General features: G+C 46.4%; 1 protein-coding gene across 1 annotated transcript; it reads right to left on the bottom strand.

The window, feature by feature from the left end:
* Positions 1-335: 335 nt before the first annotated feature.
* LOC119972116 (lymphocyte antigen 6E-like) lies at positions 336-18,040 on the bottom strand. The gene is made up of 3 exons (XM_038808454.1): positions 17,889-18,040; positions 5,788-5,913; positions 336-749 (listed from the first exon to the last, which is right to left on the bottom strand). Exons 1-3 carry the CDS (start codon positions 17,938-17,940, stop codon positions 544-546), a joined length of 384 nt encoding a protein of 127 aa, XP_038664382.1. The 5' UTR covers positions 17,941-18,040; the 3' UTR covers positions 336-543.
* Positions 18,041-22,920: the final 4,880 nt, after the last annotated feature.

The following is a 22,920-nucleotide window of genomic DNA, read 5'->3' as shown; positions in this document are numbered from 1 at the left end:
GTGCCACAACATCATTCACTTTTAACACTTATCCAACAGTTACAAATTAAACTATACATGCCGTGCTCATGAGCAATATTGATGATGAGGTCAGTAAGTGTACAGTTTATACCTAGGCTCCTTTTTAAAAATATATTTAGAGTACCCAATTCCATTTTCCAATTAAGGGGCAATTTAGCGTGGCCAATCCACCTACCCTGCACATCTTTTGGGTTGTGGGGGCGAAACCCACGCAAACACGGGGAGAATGTGCAAACTCCACACGGACAGTGAGCCAGAGCCGGGATCGAACCTGGGACCTCAGCGCCGTGAGGCAGCTGTGCTAACCACTGTGCCACCGTGCTGCTCTACCTAGGCTCCTTTAACTTAACTTATTAATCTTGGTTTAGGTAGGTGGTGACATTGTGGTCAATATGGGATCATTGTAATAAGTCAGCGCATGAAACTTGAGCAAAAATCAATTTTGATATTGAGCCTTAGCTGTAAGTGAAATCAGTAAGTCATTAGTCTCAATGTGTAAATTTCTCAGGCATGTGCTGCATCCTACATGTTAAAAAACTTGAAGGTTACGTAGAGGAAGCTTGCTATCAGCAACAATTTGCTTTCACCGACGCCAGCCGAGCCACTTATATTGCATAAGTTGGTCTTGCAGCATTCAGTCCCTGTACTGATGAAAAGGATACTGATGGTTCCAGTACACTCTGCACTTTTAATGCACCCTTTTTTCAAAGTAGTTATTTGTTGTCCAACTAGAATGACGGGGAGGAAAAATAATTTAGTTGTTAGTTTTCAAGTATCAGTCATGCTTATACTTTAAACATTGTTGAACATTATCTGACTGCTCTTGTGTGTTTGCAGAGAGGAGTTCCACATACGATTCTCACAAAAAGTAGCCAATTTTATTGGGAGAATAACAGGAACACTTTGGGTGCTGTGCCACAAGAGTTGGCCAGACTTGCTGCAATAAATCACTGGCTGCTTTCATTGTCTATTGCCAACTGAATAAGGCTTTACTAGCAGAGGCACAGGACCAGGCCATCACCTTCCATCCAAGGTTATTATGTATGTGCCAAAACAACATGGAAAGAGTATATAATTTTTTTTTTTGTGGGTGGGGGGGGGGGGGGGGGGGGGGGGGGGGCACGGTGGTGCAGTGGTTAGCCCTGCTGCCTCACAGTGCTGAGGGCCCGTGTTGGATCCCAGCCTCGGGTGACTGTGTGGAGTTTGCACATTCTCCCCCCACAACACAAAGATGTGCAGGGTAGGTGGATTGGCCACGCTAAATTGCCCCTTAATTGGAAAATTATAATTTTGGACTCTCAAATATTTTTTAAATGTTTTTTTGCAAGTTTGTTTTATTGTATAATGTAACATTATTAATCATTATTTATAGTTTAGCTCAGTGTTGTAGACAATCATCAATCCTCCTAATGTATTTTGAATATTACCTACATTGCATAAAGAAAAAACACTTAAAGGGCCAGAAATTCATCTCAGGCAGTGAACACATGGGGTGGAATTTTCCGTTTCTTGTGCAGGATGAGGTGGGAAAATGGGCGTTTGGCTCACCAACTGCACAGCTGGCTTTTCTCGCCACATTGCACAGCTCTCTGTGCAGAAAACATCTGCAGGCGTGGCCCATGGCATCTTGCTGGTGAGGCGGGGCCGGAAAAGGCTGGCAACGCCAGGAATCCCGAGATCGGGCCCTTTAAAAACAGTGGTCGGGAAGGATGATGTGGGTCATTTCCCTTGCGCCCAACCATTTCAAATAACTGAATTGTCTCTGATAACACCCTGGCCAGGAATCTCCGTTTGGGAGACTAAGGCAGAAATTCTCCCGTCGTTGTGATTCACCTTTCCTGCCAGCAGCTCACTTGCACCAGTGGGGTTCCCAGCGGCGTGGGTTGGCAACAATGGGAAATCCCATTGACAGGCAGTGGGAGTATAGAATCCTGCCGCCAGCGAATGGCATGCCGGACCGGAGAATCCCAGTCAAAGTGTTCCTGCCGGGACTGAATAGCGCGCGATTTGTGTTTCTGTTGGGGGCACTATCCTTTTCATAATTCAGAACTTGCAATGAGCCAGCACTCTGCCAGCGAGAGTTCAGAGCAATCACCTGCCTAGCGGGCGGTGTAACCACTGGCCGGAATGACTACCACATTCACCCCCTGTTAAAAATGAGTCCAGCGGCGGTGGTGGAAAACTATATACATACAGATTGCTTTTAAAAATTACAGAGAAGGTTACAAATTTAGACGATCGGGCGCCTTGGTCTGTCGTTGAGAGCGCTGCAGTGCTGGTGGCGACTCAGGCGTCGGCTTGGTCTTCGGTGACTCCGGGAGTGTGTTGAAATCCTCTTCATCCCGGGGTGGCAGCAAGGGGAGGACGGATTATCCTGGAGCGGGGGCTGCGGTGGAGTGCGCCGGGAGAAGGGAGGGTGGCGCCGGGGCAGAGGGGCGGGGGTGTCCCTGAGGGAGACTGTGTCTTGGTGGCCATCGGGGTACGCTACGTAGGCATACTGCAGGTTTGCGTGGAGTAGCTGTACCCTCTCAACCAACGGGTCCGCCTTGTGGAGTCACACGTGTTTACGGAGGAGAACGGGTCCTGGAGCTGCCAGCCATGTTGGGAGCGAAACCCAGGAGGTGGACTTCCTGGGGAAGGCAGAGAGATGTTCATGGGGGGTTTCGTTAGTCGCAGTGCATAGGAGAGACCGAATGGAGTGAAGTGCGTCGGGGAGGACCTCCTGCCAGCGGGAGACTGGGAGATTTCTGGACCATAGGGCCAGCTGGACAGCCCTCCAGACCGTCCCATTCTTCCGCTCCACCTGCCCATAGCTGGTCGTCCTGCTCGAAGCAATGCCCCTGTTGAGCAGGTACTGGCGCAGCTCATCGCTCATAAATGAGGATCCCCGGTCGCTGTGGACGTTGGCAGGGAAACTGAACAGAGCGATGATGGTGTTGAGGCCTTTGATGATGGTGGCAGATGTCATATCGGGGCATGGGACAGCAAAGGGGAATCGGAATATTCGTCGACCACACTAAGAAAATACGTGTTGCGGTCGGTGGAGGGGGGGGGGCCCTTTGAAGTCCACGCTGAGGTGTTCAAAGGGGCGGGAGGCCTTCACCAGGCGCGCACGGTCTGGTCGGTAGAAGTGCGGTTTACACTCCGCACAGACCTGGCAGTCTCTGGTGATAGCCCTGACTTCCTCAATGGAGTAGGGCAGATTGTGGGCCTTAATTAAGTGGTAAAAACGGGTGACACCTGGGTGACAGAGAGTGTCGTGCAGGGTCCGGAGTCGGTCCAGTTGTGCGCTGGCACATGTACCTCGGGACAGGGCATCAGGGGGCTTGTTGAGCTTACCGGGGTGATACAAAATCTCATAGTTGTCGGTGGAGAGCTCGACCCTCCACCTCAAGATTTTATCATTTTTGATCTTACCCCGCTGTGTGTTGTTAAACATGAAGGTAACCGACCGTTGGTCTGTGAGGAGAGTGAATCTCCTGCCGGCCAGGTAATGCCTCCAATGTCGCACAGCTTCTACAATTGCTTGGGCCTCCTTTTCGATGGAGGAGTGCCGAATTTCGGAGGCATGGAGGGTGCGGGAAAAGAATGCCACCTGCCTGTCTGCCTGGTTGAGGGTGGCGGCCAGAGCGACGTCCGATGCATCGCTCTCGACTTGGAAGCGAGGGACAGGTTTAGATATTTGGAATTCAGGTAGCGAGGGAATGGACGGGGCTCCATAAGTGGAACTTAACAAAGCTGGTGGAGGAGGCCAGGGAGGATCTTAGGAGGTGGGATACACTACACGTTGGTGGGGAGGGTCCAAGAGGTGAAAACGAATATTCTGCTGAGGTTCTTGTTTATCTTTCAGGCTCTCCCGATCTTTATACCAAATGTCTTTCTTGTAAAGTGGACACAATAATCTCGGACTTTGTATGGGTGAGGAAGGTGCGGAGGGTGGGGAGGACCCTGCTACAGAGGCAGAGGCAGCATGGGGGGGTTTGCGTTGCTGAACTTGCTCCATTATTATTGGGCGCCAAATATGGACAAGGTGCGGCGGTGGTGGGAAGGAGAAGTGGTATAGTGGGTTAGGATGGAGGAGGAATCTTGTAAGGTATCTATTTTGAGGGCTATGGTGACGGTAGCATTGCCAATGGCTCCAAGTAGATATTCAGGGAGCCCAGTGGTGCAGTCCAGGGTGAAGATATGGAATCAGCTGAGGAGGCTTTTTAAGATGGAAGGGATGTCAGTGATAACGCCGCAGTGCGAGAATCATGGGTTTGAGCCGGGCGGGCGGGGAATGGATAGTGTATACAGGAGGTGGAGAGAGGTGGGGCAGGTCAAGGTGAGGGATTTGTATTTTGAGGAAGAGTTCAGCAGTCTGGAGGAGCTAAGGGAGAGGGTAGAGCTGCTGAGCGGTAGTGAGTTCAGGTATCTGCAGGTTAGGGACTTTGTGCGAAAGGTCTGGAGGTGGTTCCCTAGGTTTCTGGGATGCACCCTGCTGGAGCAACTGCTGCTTCCGGATGTGGAAGGGGAGGGAAGAATTGGGGATATATACAAGTGGCTGGGGAGCAGGGAGGTGAGCGGGTGGTGAAGATCAAGGAGCAATGGGAAGCGGAGTTGGGAGGGGAGATCAATTGGGGAGTATGAAGTGAGGCATTGCGAAGGGTAAACGGGACCTTCACTTGTGCAAGGATGAGCCTGATACAGTTTAAGGTGGTGCACAGGGTGCATATCACTCGGGCGAGAATGAGTGGGTTCTTTCAGGGGGTAGCAGATGAGAGTGAGAGGTGTGGGCGGGGCCAGCGAATCAAACACACATGTTTTGGGGTTGTGAAAAATTGGGAAGATTCTGGGTGGGAGTGTCGCGGTCTTAGCCAGGATAGTGGAGGAGGAGGTGGACCCGGACCCTTTGGTGGGGTTTCAGAGAAGCCGGAGCTCATGGAGAGGAGGAAGGCCGATGTCGTGGCCTTCGCCTCTCTGATTGCACAGCATCGAATTTTGCTGGAGTGGCGGTCGACATCGCCACTGGGGGTAGCCACATGGTTGGGTGACCTGTACAACTTCCTGTGGTTAGAGAAGATAAAGTATGAGTCATGGGGCTCAGCAGGGGAGTTTTAGAAATGGTGGGGGATGTTTGTGACCGTGTTTGAGGAGGTTCGTCGCTGGGGGGTGGGTGGTGGGGGGAGGGGGGTAGGGTGATAAAGGGGGGGAAATCTGTACTGACTGTAGAATTGATTGTTGGGAAGTATGTTTCCCGGGTTTATTTGCTGTAACCTGCTTTGATACATGTTTGTAATAAAATACATTTTTTTAAAAAGTAAATACTTGCACCAATTTGCTCCTACGAGACCACTGCCTAAGGGAGGTGGAGCTTCACGGAGGGGTAGAGCATGAAGTGCCCAACCCGCTAATGATATTCAAATCCTTGCGAATTATGGTTTTGCATGGACCTGCCTTCGCAGGGTGCAAATTCAATAATGCCACCGACGAGGGAGCTGAGCATGGTGACAGAATCGGTGGCGGGTGCAAAACCCGATTTTTCCATTCCAGGTTATTCTCCACCTGATCGCAATTCTCGCTGCCGGCATTGCGAAGTGGCGAATTCAGCCCCCCCATTTCCATTATACACCTCTGTATATTCTAGCCGGATTGAATAACCTCTTCTTTCTATGTAATTGCTTGATGCAGAAATCTGAAGCCACAGAAAAAAACGACAACATGGATGGGTGTCTCATTAGGTTCAATGGTGGCATTGGAAAGAATAGATTTTAAACGTATACTTACAAATCTCTGTGGTGACCTTGGATACCATACACCTGTCCTCATTGCCCGTGCAATTTACAGGTGGCTTCGCATTACAGACTTTATTACTCGCCTCGTTGGCGCATGAGTAACATTGTAAAGGGACCACTGCAAATAGAATAAACACAGCAACAATTTTAACACTTCATGTACAAAGCAAATTTCCTGCCTGTTGGAAAGTTGCTATTTCTTTCTGAGCTGGCTTCATGACTTTTTTAATCGTCTGAAGTGCTTTGAGCGCGATAACACAAAACAATTTGCAGAGAGGAGAACGTTCTCTGTCACAGGTGTGGGATTGATAAGAAAAGTTCCACTTAAACTAGAAACATGAAATGCTGGAAATACACAGGAGGAATGGCAGCATCTTGGAGAGGGAAAAGCAGAATTAATGGGAGGGATTTAATCCAGGTCATGAGAGACCTGCATTGCCTTCTTTGCCCACTGTATTAAGTCCCAATCAAGCACTGAAGTGGCCAGTGGCTGGCCTCCCCATAGAGTCCGCAAACAAACCCAACGGGGTTTCGTTTCTTCTGTTCCTCTGTCCACCACTGGTTGAGTACTTAATCGGGCAGAGGCCTCCACCCCATACCCTTTAGCCTGATTAAATACCCCCCCCCCCCCCCCCCCGCCTCCAAATTCACCTCGGGGAGGTCATTAAATTCCACCCAATGTTTCAGTTTGGTGACCTTACATCAGATTTTGTGCGGAAGGAGGTGGTTGATAGTGGAGAAAAGAAGCCAAAGGTCATCTTTGTTCTTAATAATGAATGCTTCAGGAGTAGGGGATCATTTTGACAAGATAGTGAGGCACAATAATCCATGAGGTGGTTCAGCTGGATTTAGTGATGGATGTTGCGCACCAGGTATGCTATCAAATGTTTTAAAAGGATAAGTATGAGCGGTGGAACAAAATGTGGAGATTGCGGGAGGAGAATATGTGCCAGGTGACCATGAAAATATCCTTGATTGTCATTAACACAACATCTGGTTCACTAATGTCACTTAGGGAAGGAAATCTGCCATCCTCACCTGGTCTGGCCTACATGTGACTCCAGACCCACAGAAATGTGGTTGAATCTGAACTGACCTCTGAAATGGCCTATCATTCCACTCAGTTCAAGGGCAGCTAGGGATGGGCAGAAAACTCTGGCCCTCCCAACGATGCCCACATGCCACGAAAGAATAGATTTTGAAACGATGAGAAGGCAAAATTGTGATTTAGCGATAAAGGCCAAACCACCATCTCTTAGTCTGTTCCTGTTATTCAGGCTCAGTCCGTCAGTCCCTCCACCACCAGGGAGTGGTTCTGTCTGTCAGTCACTCCCTGTGACTCTGGAGTGGTTTTATGTGTCTGCGAATTTCACCAAACTCAGTACCAGGCCCACAAGTGAGTCCTTTTTTTATGGGGAAGTTGCTTTGCCGGCTACACCAGCACGATGTTGACCATCCCTACTTGCTCTTGAGACAATGGTGGTGAGTCACCTCCTTGAACTACTACAGTCCATTGGTGTTAGTGATTGCGGGTTTGGAAAGTGCTGTCGAAGGAGCCTCGGTGAGTTGCTGCAGTGTATCTTGTAGGTGGTACACACGGCTGCCACTGTTCTTCAGTGGTGGAGGGAGTGAATGTTTAAGGTAGCGGATAGGAGATCAATCAAGTGGGTTGCTTCTGTTGGAGGATATGATTGGAGCTATGGTCATCCAGGCAAGTGGAGAGTACTCATCACACTCCTGACTTGTGGCTTGTAGATGGTGGACAGGCCTCTATGAATTAATTTTAAGTCACATTATAAATGCACGATGGTGCAGTGGTTAGCACAGTCGCCTCATGGCGCCAAAGACCCGGGTTCAATCCTGGCCCTGGGTCACTGTCCGTATGGAGTTTGCACATTCCCCCTATGTCTGCGTGGGACTCATCCCCACAACCCAAAGATGTCCAGGGTAGGTGGATTGGCCACGTTAAATTGTCCCTTAATTGGAAAAAAAAATTGGATACTTTAAATTTTAAAAAACGTATAAATAAATAAATGCATTTTCTTGTTGGCATTGAAAATTCAATTTGGGGGCACCATTGAGAACTAGCATTCTTGAAGGGAATGCTTATTTTAAAATGAAGTTTGAAATCAACTATCGTGTCCATTTTTAAACTTACATTGCCTGTCTTGTCCTCCCAATTAGAACCCAGTGGGATTACACATTTATTTATTTACTCCCAATATTTTACTTTCTCTGATTCCTTCCCCAAGGTTGTGAGGAGTTAAGAAAAGTTTTTCAGACCCCCATTGTCTCAGAACACAGAGCAATCAGTCTATTATTGGGGCCCTGCCAAGCCTGCTGTTGTTGGCTGCCAAGGGTTTTGCGAGGGCTGCCAATATTCCTCTGATTTTCCCTGTAACAATAATGGTGACACCTGGCTTCTGCCTGGCGCTGCCCTGCAGTTTCAGAACTTTTCAGATTAAGTGTCACACACTGATCGTAGAATCTCTACATGCAGAAGGAAGCCATTCGGCCCATCGTGTCTGCAGCGACCCTCTGAAAGAGCACCCGACTTAGATCCACTCCCCCACCCTAACCCCATAACCCGGAAACGCCACCTAACCTACACATCTTTGGACCCTAAGAGGCACTTTATTATGGCTAATCCACCTAACCTGCACATCTTTGGACTGTGGGAGGAAACCGGAGCACCCAGAGGAAACCCACGCAAAGGGGGGCGATTCTCCGCACTCACGACAGTGCGGAGAATAGCGGGCGTCGTAAATTTTTACGGCCACGGTGGTCTGACGCCCTCCCGCTATTCTCCCCCCCCCCCCCCCCCCCCCCCCCCCCCCCACGCCCGCCTCCCGACACGAATCGCTGCCCACCGTTTTTTTTACGGCGAGCAGCGATTCTCAGCTGGCCGATGGGCCGAATTCCAAGCCCTTTACGACCGTTTTTATGAACGTCAAACACACCTGGTCTGACTGTTCGTAAAAACGGCCGTAAAGTCGCGATCTGGGGAACCATGGCACCGATTGGCACGGCAGTACCACGGCCGTGCCAAGGGTGCCATGGGCCCGCGATCGGTGCCCACCGATCGCGGGCAGCGGGTACTTACCCCGCGCACTCTTTATCCTTCCGCCGCCCCGCTGTATCCATTCGTGGGGCGGCTGAGGGGCATACCGGCCCGCGCATGTGCGGGTTTCACGCAAATGCGTGATGACGTCATCCGCGCAGTCGCGGGTTGGAGCCTTCCAATCCGCGCATGCGCGGCTGACATCATGTGACGCGTCAGCCGTCGCAAACTCTGGCAAGCGGGCTTAACGAAATTCGTTAAGCCCGCGATGCCGGAGTTCACGGCCGCGGGATGCTAGCCCCGACCGGGGACCAGAATCGGTTCCTGGTAGGGGGGGCGGAGGCTGGAGTCAAACCCGCCCGTTTTTGACGCCAGCCTCACGATTTCTCCCGGGTTCGGAGAATCACGCCCGGGGAGAACGTGCAGACTCCACACAGACAGTCACCCAAGGCCAGAAATGAACTCGGGTCCCTGGCGCGGTGAGGCAGCAGTGCTGATAATCACTGTGCCACCACTGTGCTCCATAATACTTTCAGTTCGAAACAACTTGTTAAAGAGTTTAAGTAAAAATACCTTTGATGCATTTTTAAAACAAGCACTCAAGAACCAGGCTGCTTTGGTTTTCTATATGAGGGTCTGGACAAAATATGAAACCAACAATGGAAAATCTCTTAGGTGACTGGAAGAAACTGGTATGTCAGCATATGGCCACATTGAGAGAGAGAATAATCTCTTTTGAATGCACAAGCTGCAGATGTCATAGCTTCTTTCATTCAATCTCTCCTGTTTCCCGATCACAAACCTACCTTTTGTCTTTGTCCCACCTATTTCTTACTCAAAACCTATTTTATTTCTAACCCTATTATATTAGAGAATGGAACACTTCTTTACACAAGCAATGTGTCTCGACCCCTACCTCAAAAGCACTCCATGTCCCACTATGCTAACTGGCTGTACGGAGTCTGCACCTTCTCCCTGTGTGAGTTTCCTCCGGGTGCTCCGGTTTCCTCCACAAGTCGTGAAAAACATGCTGTTAGGTGAATTGGACATTCTGAATTCACTGTCACTTGGCCAAAATCCTGGAACTCCCTTCCTTCGTTAAGGGAGGGGGGAGGGTGAACAGCCAGCTTTCGTAGTGCACATAGGCACCAACGATATAGGTAAAAAACGGGATGAGGTCCTACAAGCGGAATTCAGGGAGTTAGGAGTTAAACTAAAAAGTAGGACCTCAAAGGTAGTAATCTCAGGATTGCTACCAGTGCCACAAGCTAGTCAGAGTAGGAATGTCAGGATAGATAGGATGAATGCGTGGCTCGAGAGATGGTGCAAGAGGGAGGGATTCAAATTCCTGGGGCATTGGGACCGGTTCTGGGGGAGGTGGGACCAGTACAAACCGGACGGTCTGCACCTGGGCAGGACTGGAACCGATGTCCTAGGGGGGGTGTTTTCTAGAGCTGTTGGGGAGGGTTTAAACTAATGTGGCAGGGGGATGGGAACCGATGCAGGAAGTTGGAAGGTAGTAAAACAGGGACAGAAGCAAAAGGAAGTAAGGGGAAAGGTGCAAGGCAGAGAAGACATAGTCAAAAATCTAAAAGGGCGATAGTACAAGGTACAGTGACTGAGGGGAGCTCAGTGAATAGGCCCAGTAATAACAAAAAGAATAAAACTGGAGATGTTAAGATTCAAAACAGAGGTAAAAAAACCAACATAAGTGTACTTTACCTGAATGCTCGTAGTATTCGGAATAAAGTAAATGAGTTGATGGCACAAATCATCGTAAATGACTATGATTTAGTGGCCATTACTGAAACATGGTTAAAGGATGGTCACGACTGGGAGTTAAATATCCGAGGGTATCAAACTATTCGGAAGGACAAAGTGGATGGTAAGGGAGGTGGTGTTGCTCTGTTATTTAAGGATGACATCCGGGCAATGGTAAGGGTTGACATCGGTGCTATGGAGGATAAGGTTGAATCCATTTGGGTGGAAATCAGGAATAGTAAGGCGAAAAAGTCACTGATAGGAGTAGTCTATCGGCCACCAAATAGTAACGATATGGTGGGGCAGGCAATAAACAAAGAAATAACTGATGCATGTAGAAATGGTACAGCAGTTATCATGGGGGATTTTAATCTACATGTCGACTGGTTTAACCAGGTCGGTCAAGGCAACCTTGAGGAGGAGTTTATAGAATGTATCCGCGATAGTTTCCTAGAACAGTATGTAATGGAACCTACGAGGGAACAAGCGGTCCTAGATCTTGTCCTGTGTAATGAGACAGGATTGATTCATGATCTCATAGTTAGGGATCCTCTCGGAAGGAGCGATCACAATATGGTGGAATTTAAAATACAGATGGAGGGTGAGAAAGTAAAATCAAATACTAGTGTTTTGTGTTTAAACAAAGGAGATTACAAGGGGATGAGAGAAGAACTAGCTAAGGTAGACTGGGAGCTAAGACTTTATGGTGGAACAGTTGAGGAACAGTGGAGAACCTTCCAAGCGATTTTTCACAGTGCTCAGCAAAGGTTTATACCAACAAAAAGGAAGGACGGAAGAAAGAGGGAAAATTGACCGTGGATATCTAAGGAAATAAGGGAGAGTATCAAATTGAAGGAAAAAGCATATAAAGTGGCAAAGATTGCTGGGAGATTAGAGGACTGGGAAATCTTTAGGGGGCAACAGAAAGCTACTAAAAAGCTATAAAGAAGAGTAAGATAGAGTATGAGAGTAAACTTGCTCAGAATATAAAAACAGACAGTAAAAGTTTTTACAAATATATAAGACAAAAAAGAGTGGCTAAGGTAAATATTGGTCCTTTGGAGGATGAGAAGGGAGTTTTAATAATGGGAAATGAGGAAATGGCTGAGGATCGGAACAGGTTTTTTGGGTCGGTCTTCACAGTGGAAGACACAAATAACATGCCAGCGACTGATAGAAATGAGGCTATGACAGGTGAGGACCTTGAGAGGATTGTTATCACTAAGGAGGGAGTGATGGGCAAGCTAATGGGGCTAAAGGTAGACAAGTCTCCTGGCCCTGATGGAATGCATCCCAGAGTGCTAAAAGAGATGGCTAGGGAAATTGCAGATGCACTAGTGATAATTTACCGAAATTCACTAGACTCTGGGGTGGTCCCGGTGGATTGGAAATTAGCAAACGTGACGCCACTGTTTAAAAAAGGAGGTAGGCAGAAAGCAGGAAATTATAGGCCAGTGAGCTTAACTTCGGTAGTAGGGAAGATGCTGGAATCTATCATCAAGGAAGAAATTGCGAGGCATCTGGATAGAAATTGTCCCATTGGGCAGACGCAGCATGGGTTCGTAAAGGGCAGGTCATGCCTAACTAATTTAGTGGAATTTTTTGAGGACATTACCAGTGCAGTAGATAACGGGGAGCCGATGGATGTGGTATATCTGGATTTCCAGAAAGCCTTTGACAAGGTGCCACACAAAGGTTGCTGCATAAGATAAAGATGCATGGCATTAAGGGTAAAGTAGTAGCATGGATAGAGGATTGGTTAATTAATAGAAAGCAAAGAGTTGGGATAAATGGGTGTTTCTCTGGTTGGCAATCAGTAGCTAGTGGTGTCCCTCAGGGATCCGTGTTGGGCCCACAATTGTTCACAATTTACATAGATGATTTGGAGTTGGGGACCAAGGGCAATGTGTCCAAGTTTGCAGATGACACTAAGATGAGTGGTAAAGCGAAAAGTGCAGAGGATACTGGAAGTCTGCAGAGGGATGTGGATAGGTTAAGTGAATGGGCTAGGGTATGGCAGATGGAATACAATGTTGACAAATGTGAGGTTATCCATTTTGGTAGGAATAACAGCAAACGGGATTATTATTTAAACGATAAAATATTAAAGCATGCCGCTGTTCAGAGAGACTTGAGTGTGCTAGTGCATGAGTCACAGAAGGTTGGTTTACAAGTGCAACAGGTGATTAAGAAGGCAAATGGAATTTTGTCCTTCATTGCTAGAGGGATGGAGTTTAAGACTAGGGAGGTTATGTTGCAATTGTATAAGGTGTTAGTGCGGCCACACCTGGAGTATTGTGTTCAGTTTTGGTCTCCTTACTTGAGAAAGGACGTACTGGCGCTGGAGGGTGTGCAGAGGAGATTCACTAGGTTAATCCCAGAGCTGAAGGGGTTGGATTATGAGGAGAGGTTGAGTAGACTGGGACTGTACTCGTTGGAATTTAGAAGGATGAGGGGGGATCTTATAGAAACATTTAAAATTATGAAGGGAATAGATAGGATAGATGCGGGCAGGTTGTTTCCACTGGCGGGTGACAGCAGAACTAGGGGTCATAGCCTCAAAATAAGGGGAAGTAGATTTAGGACTGAGTTTAGGAGGAACTTCTTCACCCAAAGGGTTGTGAATCTATGGAATCCCTTGCCCAGTGAAGCAATTGAGGCTCCTTCATTACATGTTTTTAAGGTAAAGATAGATAGTTTTTTGAAGAATAAAGGGATTAAGGGTTATGATGTTTGGGCCGGAAAGTGGAGCTGAGTCCACAAAAGATCAGCCATGATCTAATTGAATGGTGGAGCAGGCTCGAGGGGCCAGATGGCCTACTCCTGCTCCTAGTTCTTATGTTCTTATGTTCTTATGTACAGGGAGTGTGGATGTACCTACACCATAGGGACTGAGCGGTTCAAAAACGTAGCTCCGCACCAGCTTCTCAAGGGCAGTTAAGGATGGGCAACAAATGCCAGCCTATTCAGTGATGCCCACATCCTGTGGACGCATAAATATAAAGATAAACTGATACTGCCCAAATTTATTTCAAGCAGGACTCTTATAGCTGGAAGTGAACTTTTCGCCCACTTAGACTGGGTGGAATTTAAGGCCAGTTCCCAGAGTTATACATTATCCAGCTCTCCTAATCTGTTTATTTACTGAAGTAACATGAAACATTGAATATTTAAGATTTTAACAATGGACCTCAATATGAATATAAAATTGTGAGAAATTTACAAAATTGCCTTGGGTAATTTCTTGGTATGGAATAAACCAAACATGATCAAATCGTGTCTTATGACATAGCCTTAAACACAAAAATGTTTCATTAATGGGTATTTAATTGTACATATGCACATAACATTGGGATGCTTAATCACCTTAGGTCATTAACGTACAGCTATTGAAAAATACATTGGGCGGGATTCTCCGATCCCTGACACCGATTTTGTAATCGGCGATCGGACGGAGAATCCCTTTTGATGCCCAAATCGGCGGTGGTGCAGGTTTGACGCTGGTTTTGTATCCTCCGCCCCCGCCAAAATGGCGTCACCACATCGTGCGGGCACGCCGTTGGAATGCCATTGGCGCATCACCTGAAGGCCTGCCCCCGATGGGCCGAGTTCCCGACTGCGTGGTTGACGTGTGGTCTCAGCAGTCGGGAACCCGGCGTGGCAGCTGCGGACTGTGCCCAGCAACATCACAGTCGGATGGGAGCCATGCTGCTGGTCGGGGCGAGCTTCCGTGAGGGCTGGGGGGGGGGGGGGGGGGGGGGGGCGGACTGGTGAGGGATGGACAGGGGGTCACTATCTGGCAGGTTGGGTCCGCGCACGGCCGGTGCCATGCTTTACGGCGCGACCGCTGCAGGTTGTCGTCGTGCGCATGCGCGGCCACAGACCCAGCCATTCTCCATCCTTCATATCGTGGGAGCCGGAAGTTTTACTCAACAGGCACAGGATCAGTGAAGGGTCGGCACTGATTCCTTTGTTGTAAAACGCCACAGTTCCTCCGCTGGCGTCAACATTTAGTCTCAAAAACGGTGAATCTAGCCCATTGATTTTTTGTTAGTTAATAAAGTCATTTATGTCACCTTCAAATTTAACCTAGGAAGAAGCACATGGGATTTCCAAGAGGCGGCATGGTGGCACAGTAGTTGGCAGTTTGCACTTTCTTCCCATGTCTAGGGGGGTTTCCTCCGGGTGCTCCGTTTTCCTCCCACAATCCAAAGATGTGCAGGTTAGGTGGATTGGCCATGCTAAATTGTCCCTGAGTGTCCAGGGATGTATAGGTTAGGTTAAAGGGTTATAGGTATAGGACGGGGCAGTGGGTTTGGATGGAGTACTCTTTCAGAGGGTCGGTGCAGACTCAATGGACCGAATGGCCCCCTTCTGCACTGTAGGGATTCTGTGAAGTACATTTTCCCAATCCCCTGCCTTGAAGGTCAACAGAAACCCTGGAGAAATGGTGTCAACAACCATTTGGCTAAATAGCCAAAGTTAAAACTCCAGCATTCTATCCCAAAATCTTCCACAGGCCAGACAGTGGGACTTTAAATCATGCCACACTTTTTAGTCCGATATCTCTAGTGAAAGAAGATTTAACAGGTTTCCCCGTTTTATATTCCCAGCCGGTGAGCATAAGAATATATATCTAATATAAAAATCTAAGATATATCTTATCCAACTATAATAATTTGAGCTTTCCTATTCCAAATGGAATGCATTAATTCCATATGGCATTGAGGGGGGCGGGAGGGGGAAACACCCTGAGGAAAGGAACAGGGAATCATAGAATGGTCACCGCACAGAAGGAGGCCATTCGGCCAGATGTGCCCATGCTGGCTCTGTGTTTTATTCTTTTTTTTTAAATTTAGAGTATCCAATTATTTTTTCCAATTAAGGGGCAATTTAGTGTGGCCAATCCACCTATCCTGCACATCTTTGGGTTGTGGGGGTGAAACCCACGCAGACATGGGGAGAATGTGCAGACTCCACACGGACAGTGACCCAGGGCCGGGATTCGAACCCGGGTCCTCAGCGCCGTAGGCAGCAATGCTAACCACTGTGCCAGCATGCTGCCCTTTGCTGGCTCTGTGTAAGAGCAAATCACCTTGTGCTACCTCCCCACCCCCTGCCTTTTCTGCATAGCCCTGCAAATATTTCCTCCTCAGATAATGATCAATCCTCTTTCAAAAGCCAGAATTGAATCGGTCTCCAACACACTCTGAAGCAATGCATTCCTGTGACAAGAAAAGTTGCCAGAATGCCTGAAAGAAATAGAATAATCTGGAAAATACGTGGGGGATAAGGGTAAACTGGATTGCCCTGGGAAATGAGTGCGTGACCACAGTGCATGTTTGATTCACGTCCATTCAATATACTGCAGCAACTTTCTGTTGCCTGCAGATCTGCATGATTGCTGCCTGCAGCCAGGGCTGACCACGATGTTCATTTGCTGCATGTATCAGCAGATGACCCATAATTGTAACTTTGCGGTCTCAGATAAAGTTGGCCTGTACTTGTTGAAGCAGGTGTTGGTAGCCATGCAGAAAAGATGTTGCAGATCAGCAGTGGGGAATATAGGTCCTCCAGGCACTTGCTCAAAATGCAGTGGGAATAGATGTCCTTGAAGGTCAATGCCAGGTGCAAAGCGTCAGTGACTTGGATGCAGTGCCACAAGAAATTAAATGACCTTCAACAAATGGTTGCGGTCAGTTAATGCATCTTCAACTGCCATAACTTAGCAACTTTACGACTAACCTCGGCTACTGCCTAATTCACCACAGCCTCATCACGCTCCTACCAATAATCTCCATTGACGAAAACAACTTATATTTATATAGCATCTTTAAAGTAATAAAGCATTCCAAGGCACTTCACTAGAACTTAGTAAGATGAAAGTAGGGGCAGCACGGTAGCACAGTGGTTAGCACAGTTGCTTCACAGCTCCAGGATCCCAGGTTCGATTCCTGGCTTGGGTCACAGTGGAGTCTGCATGTTCTCCTCGTGTCTGCGTGGGTTTCCTCTGGGTGCTCCGGTTTCCTCCCACAGTCCAAAGATGTGCAGGTTAGGTGGATTGGCCATGCTAAATTGCCCCTTTGTGTCCAAAAGGTTGGGTGGAATTACGGGGATAGGATGGAGGCATTGGTTTAAGTGGGGTACTCTTTCCAATGAGCGGTGCAGATTCGATGGGCAGAATATCCTCCTTCTGCACAGTAAATTCTATGATTCTATGGAATAGGGCACCGAGGCACAGAAGATATTAAGTCAGATGACCAAAAGTCAGAGTGGTAGTTTTTAATCAATATCGTAAAGGTGGAGTGTGGGTAAAAAGAGGTGCAGAGGCAGCAGGAGCAAAGTGGAAGGGGGCTGATGAACCTGGATGCAAAGGATGGAGAAAATTGAAAATTGAGGGCATGCAGTGTTCCCTGCACGATTTTCCTCAATGTGACCGGACGATTCTTCACAACAGCACAAAAATCTTCCCCCATTCAATACATCACCTTATGCCCCAAATCACTGAGAAAGTGATACTCAGCTAGACTGAGTTCATCCAAACTAATGTTAAGGATTAGTCATTTACACAATAAGCGAAGGAGGTGAGGGCTTCCCCATTGAGTTTAAGAATGACCACACAGATGGAAAAGAGCACCAGGAGGTGGTCACCCGTCTTTTACAGACTCACTCGGTCAGAACTACATTAGAGTCATACAGACTCCAAACACTAACTCCATTTTCTGTCTCCACAGACGCTGCCAGGCCTGCTGAGCTTTTCCAGCATTTTCTCTTTTTGTCCCATCCTAATAATGGTCTTTATTATTGTCACAAGTAGGCTCACATTAACACTGCAATGAAGTTACTGTGAAAATCCCCTAATCACCACATTCCGGTGCCTGTTCGGGTACACTGAGGGAGAATTCAGAATGTCCAATTCACCTAACAAGCACATCTTTTGGGGCTTATGGAAGGAAACTGGAGGAACCGGAGGAAACCCACGCAGACAGGGAGAGAACGTGCAGACTCCGCACAGGCAGTGACCCAAGCCAGGAATCGGACCCGGGTCCCTGGCGCTGTGAAGAAACAATGCTAACCACTGTGCCGCCCCATCGTTCGCGGTTCCCAACTGCAGAGAAAACTTGTTCAATTGTCGTTCATATCCACCCACGTGCTCTATGTTCTCAAAATATATTTGTAAAGCACCAAAATGTTAATTGCTATATTTTTGAATCATGAGAGGTACGATGTCAAACTTAAGTCTGAACTTGTAAAAAAAAATAAAGTTTTACCTGGAGGAGCAAAGAAGTAAATCATAAACAGAAGTGCTAAAACAGTCTTCATCTTGTATCACGGTTTGCAGGAGTGCTCAAACCTTTCCTTTATAAATGCAATGGGGAAATGTTGTTAGCAATTGTAGTTATGGAATTAGAAACACTTTGACAATGATATCATTCTAAAGTTCTAAAGTTGCATACCTGGAGACAATTAACCGCATGTATTTTAACTACACAATCACGTTCTGCACGCACTATTTAAAGGTCAATCAATTTGATTATGAAAAGATATTTTTGAATCTCTGATGTTATTCCTATTGCTTGGATATTAATCACCTCCCGTTGCATGGGTCTGATATTCTAAACCAGTGCTGTGAATGATGATGTTTTACATCTTGAATTTCATGGGTGCAGACACGCATGTAAAAAGTGCATGTTGCCACAACAACATGGCCCCTTGAGCAAACTGTGACATGCCACCAATCCTGAATTTAATTAAAAAATGAACCTAGAATTTGGTAAGAATGTGTCAACCTTTTATCAGGCCTTTGCTATTGAAAGGGGTGGCACGGTAGTGCAGTGGTAAGCACTGCTTCCTCACGACGCCAAGGACCGGGTTCGATCATGGGTCACTGCCCTTGTGGAATTTACACATTCTCCCCATGTCTATGTGAGTTTCACCCCCACAGCCCAAAGATGTGCAGAGTAGGTGGATTGGCCAAGCTAAATTGCCCCTTAATTGGGAAAACAAATTGGGTGCTTTTGCTATTAAAAATGCTGATACTTCCTTTCAAAGATGGGCAATTAAATAGCTAACATTTAATAAAGATATTGTTGATTTTGAAGTGAAAACTTGCTTGGGAACTGGATTGAACACTTGTTGAGACATTAGCTGGCTGGACGGCAGGCTTGTAATGCAAAGTGACGCCAACAGCGTGGTATTAATTCCAGTACCGACTGAGGGTATTCATGAAGGCCCTTCTCAACCTTGACCCCCGCCTGAGGTGTTGTGATCCTCAGGTTAAATCACCACCAGTCAGCTTCCCCCCCCCCCCCCCCCCAAAGGGGAAAGCAGCCTATGGTCCTCTGGGACTATGGCGACTTTCATGTCATCCTTTCACTCCAGATGTGAGCTGCTGATGAATTTGAAGTATCTGCAGCAACATTGATCTGATCTATTTGTAACAATTGGCTTTTAATTTTGTAAAGAAATAATTTCCATTTAATAATATTTCATTATGTTGAAAAACATCAAAGATTACTGCACAAGATAAGAGAACATGGTGCAGGGGTAACATATTAGCATGAATAAAGGATTGGTGAGCTAACATGAAGCAGAGCATAGGGATAAATGGACTTTTTTCAGGTTGGTGAGATGCAACCTGTGGAGTATCACCAACACCAGAGTTGGGGCATTAACTATTTACAATCTAAATCAATGAAGAGACGACTGTGCTGATGGCATCGAGATAGCTTGGAAAGAAAGTTGTCACGAGGGGTTGGAGAGTCTTCAAACTGAGGTAGATAGGTCAAGTGAGAGGGTAAAAATTTGGCAGATGTGTTGCTCGTTCTGGGTGAGTGTGCTTAACACTTAATTTGGCTCTGTTTTGTTCGTTAGCTTTGGAGTCGCCAGGTATCATTAAGATACCGCCACAAGTTTCAAGGTCAAGTTCAAAGCAATAAAACCATACACCAATTAGTAAGTTCAAACAAGACACGTTTATTATATTACAGTAATCTACTAATCATGCATATAAACTATAAGACTAGGCTAATTCTACCTCTAATAGACCAAATACTTATCTGGATAAGGGGACTGCCGGATCAGGGAACAAACGGCTTCTAGCTTTGTCCTGGGTCTGCAGGCTTCCAGTAGTTATGGACTATAAGGGGTCAGGAGTGTCTATCTCCTAGTGGGCGTTGTGACTTACTTGTTGGCGGCTTCTGTCCAGACCTCTCCTCCTCAAGGTTCTTCTGCTGCAACGGTGTTCTGCTGGGAGGGCTGGTTGGTCAAGGAGAGGCTGGCAGAGAGAGAGAGCTGGGGTCGCGCTCTCTGTCTTATACTCCTCTCAGGGTCTTGCGCCCACCTGGGCGGACCCTCTATACTCTCGTAATCGATTGGGACTCTTCCCAATCGATTGATTTGAATTCCCCAATAACGGGGCAGTATCTCGATCACTGGGGCGGTTCTTGGGACTTATTGTTTTGAGCTTCTTTGGCGCCGAAAAGTCTGGCCTTCCATTGAATGTATCGATTAGTGTTAACTTGTTTCTTTTGTGCCTGGGGATCGCCCGGTATCGCCTCATTAATATGTTAACTGTTTTCTTTTCATAGTGCTGTCCGGTTTCTGCAACAGCCAAAACTGGTTTCTGCAGCAGTCCAAATATACAAGCGCTTTGCAAGCTGCTTGCTTCTTACAACATGTCCATTTTCCCTGCATTCCTTGCAATCTTCCATTTTGTGTTTGAGCAGTAGTCACCCCAGGTGGCTACAAATGGAGTATAAAAATGTGGGAAAATGTGAACTTGTCCACTTTTGGCTGGAAGAATAAAAAAAGGCTTCGCTATTCCCACAAGTCCCGAAAGACATGCCTGTTAGGTGAATTGGACATTCTGAATTCTCCCTCAATGTTCCCGAACAGGGCAGCACGGTGGCGCAGTGGGTTAGCACTGCAGCCTCATGGAACTGAGGTCCCAGGTTCGATCCTGGCTCTGGGTCACTGTCCGTGCGGAGTTTACACATTCTCCCCGTGTTTGCATGGGTTTTGCCCCATAACCCAAAGATGTGCAGGGTAGGTGAATTGGCCATGCTAAATTGCCCCTTAATTGGAAAATATGAATTGGGTACTCAATTTTTTTTTTAAAGTACCTGAGCAGGCGCCGGAATGTGGCGACTAGGGGCTTTTCGCAGTAACTTCATTGCAGTGACAATAAAGATTATTATATTATTATTATGCATAGTATATGAAAATAATTAACCACTCATATTAAAGTTCTAAATGTTTAACCAAACTATCCAATCATTACAAATGCATGTATGTTGTCTTGAAATTGGAGATATTGGTAGTCTGATATCTGGGGTGTAGCCATCAATCATCTACCCCACCCCATTACTATCAGCAGACATACTGGGGTCATCACAATGGTACCCTGTTACACATTGTAGAGTAGACCTTGACTTCTAACATGCCGTTTCTCTGCCTAAAAACTGGCTTCTCACAGACAAACGGTATCCCTGTAATGATGTCTGTCACAATTGGCAATATCCACAGTCGGAACTGAAGAATTTAACTTTCCAAGTAAAATGGTGGAGCTGTAGGTTTTACAATGGTTTCAGTATACTATCTAATATCTAAGGATCTCCAAATTGCCCTTTTCAGTCCCTCCTGTTTGGCCCTTGGTTTTACCCAATTGGACAATTGTTACTCCCTTTTGAACAGCAGGCATTCGAAAACAAACCTTCCGTTCCACACTCAATGTGCAATGAAATTCAGTTAAAGCTGCCGTTTACTCACTACATAGAAGCCACAGCCTTCAGTGTGATCAATCGTGCTATTAGCCTAGGTCGGCATGATCGATTTCTAATTTATCTCTTGAGAGTGATGGTCATCTATTGATATCATTACCCTTGCTCCTCTAAATCAAGTAAGCTCAGGGATTCCCTAATCCCCTTGATTGGCCTTCTGAGGTGTCAGTTAGTTGTTGCTGAGATAAACCAATATTTTAATACCTCCATGATTTATACCTTGAGCTCATCGTCTCAAAATCTAATTTAACTGGTATTAATGTGTTGGAGAGGTTATCTGGAACAGGCGCCGGAATGTGGCGATGAGGGGCTTTTCACAGCTACTACCCAGTCCAACGCTGGAATCACCACATCATTATTATTCTTGATCACTTGCTTTTTCTAGCCCTTGAGTGGGGTTACCTGTGTAGGGAGAAAATTCACTTCTTTGTTTTTTTTTAGATTCCAGTTTTCTCTTCATATAATTTGTGTTAAATCCCATTTTATTCCATAATCTGTTGGCCCCATGAACAATTTCATGCCATGCTGTTTGTCAAGTAATGTGCATGCATGGAACCTGCTCTTCAATGCATAATGGCAAGGAATTTCAAATCCTTGAAAGGGTCTATTTTGAACTTGTTTCCTGCCTGTTAGTTACTTCACATGTAACTCATCTGCACACTTAGGCGATGCCCCAAATTTCATGCCGCACATTCATAAACTCTTTGCGATCTTATCATAAGATCTCAAAGTTGTTGCTTCTCTCTCCTCGTATGGTCCAGACGCCTGGGATGGTGGCCAGAGTATCAGACTTTGTTTTCTTAAATTAAAAACATAAACAAGGGCACACGCATTGCCGAGAGAAAGTTTATCAATTTACTAGCCTCCTTCAGACTTTCCCCTTCATATCAAAGCAAGATTGAAATATTCCATTGAATTGCACCCAATATCCCAATTTGCATTTGCTACTTTGATTCCCTCTCCCTATTGTCTACTCTCAATTTCTTAATTCTATCCCAATCATGAGCCCTGGAGAAAACTTGCAGTCCAATAAAATATCTTCATTTTAAAAACAGAAATCAAACATTTCCATTTGATTCCAGGCCATAACATATTTTTATTGCTTGTTCTTTGTCTTAATTTAGAGTATTTTTAAAGATAAATTGCTAAATTACATTGCTTTTTCACATCTGAGAATTGCCCCAAATTTAAACAACAATGTTTTCAGATTTCCATTAATGTCTGTTTAATCTCTTCTTAACAATAGGTTTTGTCCTTATATCCATGGAAAGCACCTGAACTGTGTATGTTTTTTTATTATTGTCTTCTTGAAATCCCTTTCAGAGTCAGGTTTTTAAAATTCTCATTCTTGTTACCCGTCAAATAGATTCCACTTTTAATTTTGTCCCTCCTTGTTTATGGCTCTCCATTCAGTCCGCCGTAGTTGACAAACAGGGTCACAATGGCTTCCTCGAATGCCTCTTCTCCTACTCGATCACTTCCTCAACTCCCATCTGCACATCACATACATATTCCTTTCCTC

Source organism: Scyliorhinus canicula, chromosome 10 (assembly GCF_902713615.1).
Source record: "Scyliorhinus canicula chromosome 10, sScyCan1.1, whole genome shotgun sequence".
Classification (NCBI taxonomy): domain Eukaryota; kingdom Metazoa; phylum Chordata; class Chondrichthyes; order Carcharhiniformes; family Scyliorhinidae; genus Scyliorhinus; species Scyliorhinus canicula.
This window is presented reverse-complemented; position numbering and strand designations above follow the sequence as displayed.

Bases quoted from the DNA above. Each gene is read 5' to 3' on its own strand.
- LOC119972116 (XM_038808454.1), bottom strand. From the start codon at position 17,940: ATGAAGACTGTTTTAGCACTTCTGTTTATGATTTACTTCTTTGCTCCT. The intron at 5,914-17,888 runs GTAAAACTTTAT...TTCTATTTGCAG, and splicing joins TTACTTCTTTGCTCCTCCAG to TGGTCCCTTTACAATGTTAC. The intron at 750-5,787 runs GTAAGTATACGT...CCGTCATTCTAG, and splicing joins CAAGGTCACCACAGAGATTT to TTGGACAACAAATAACTACT.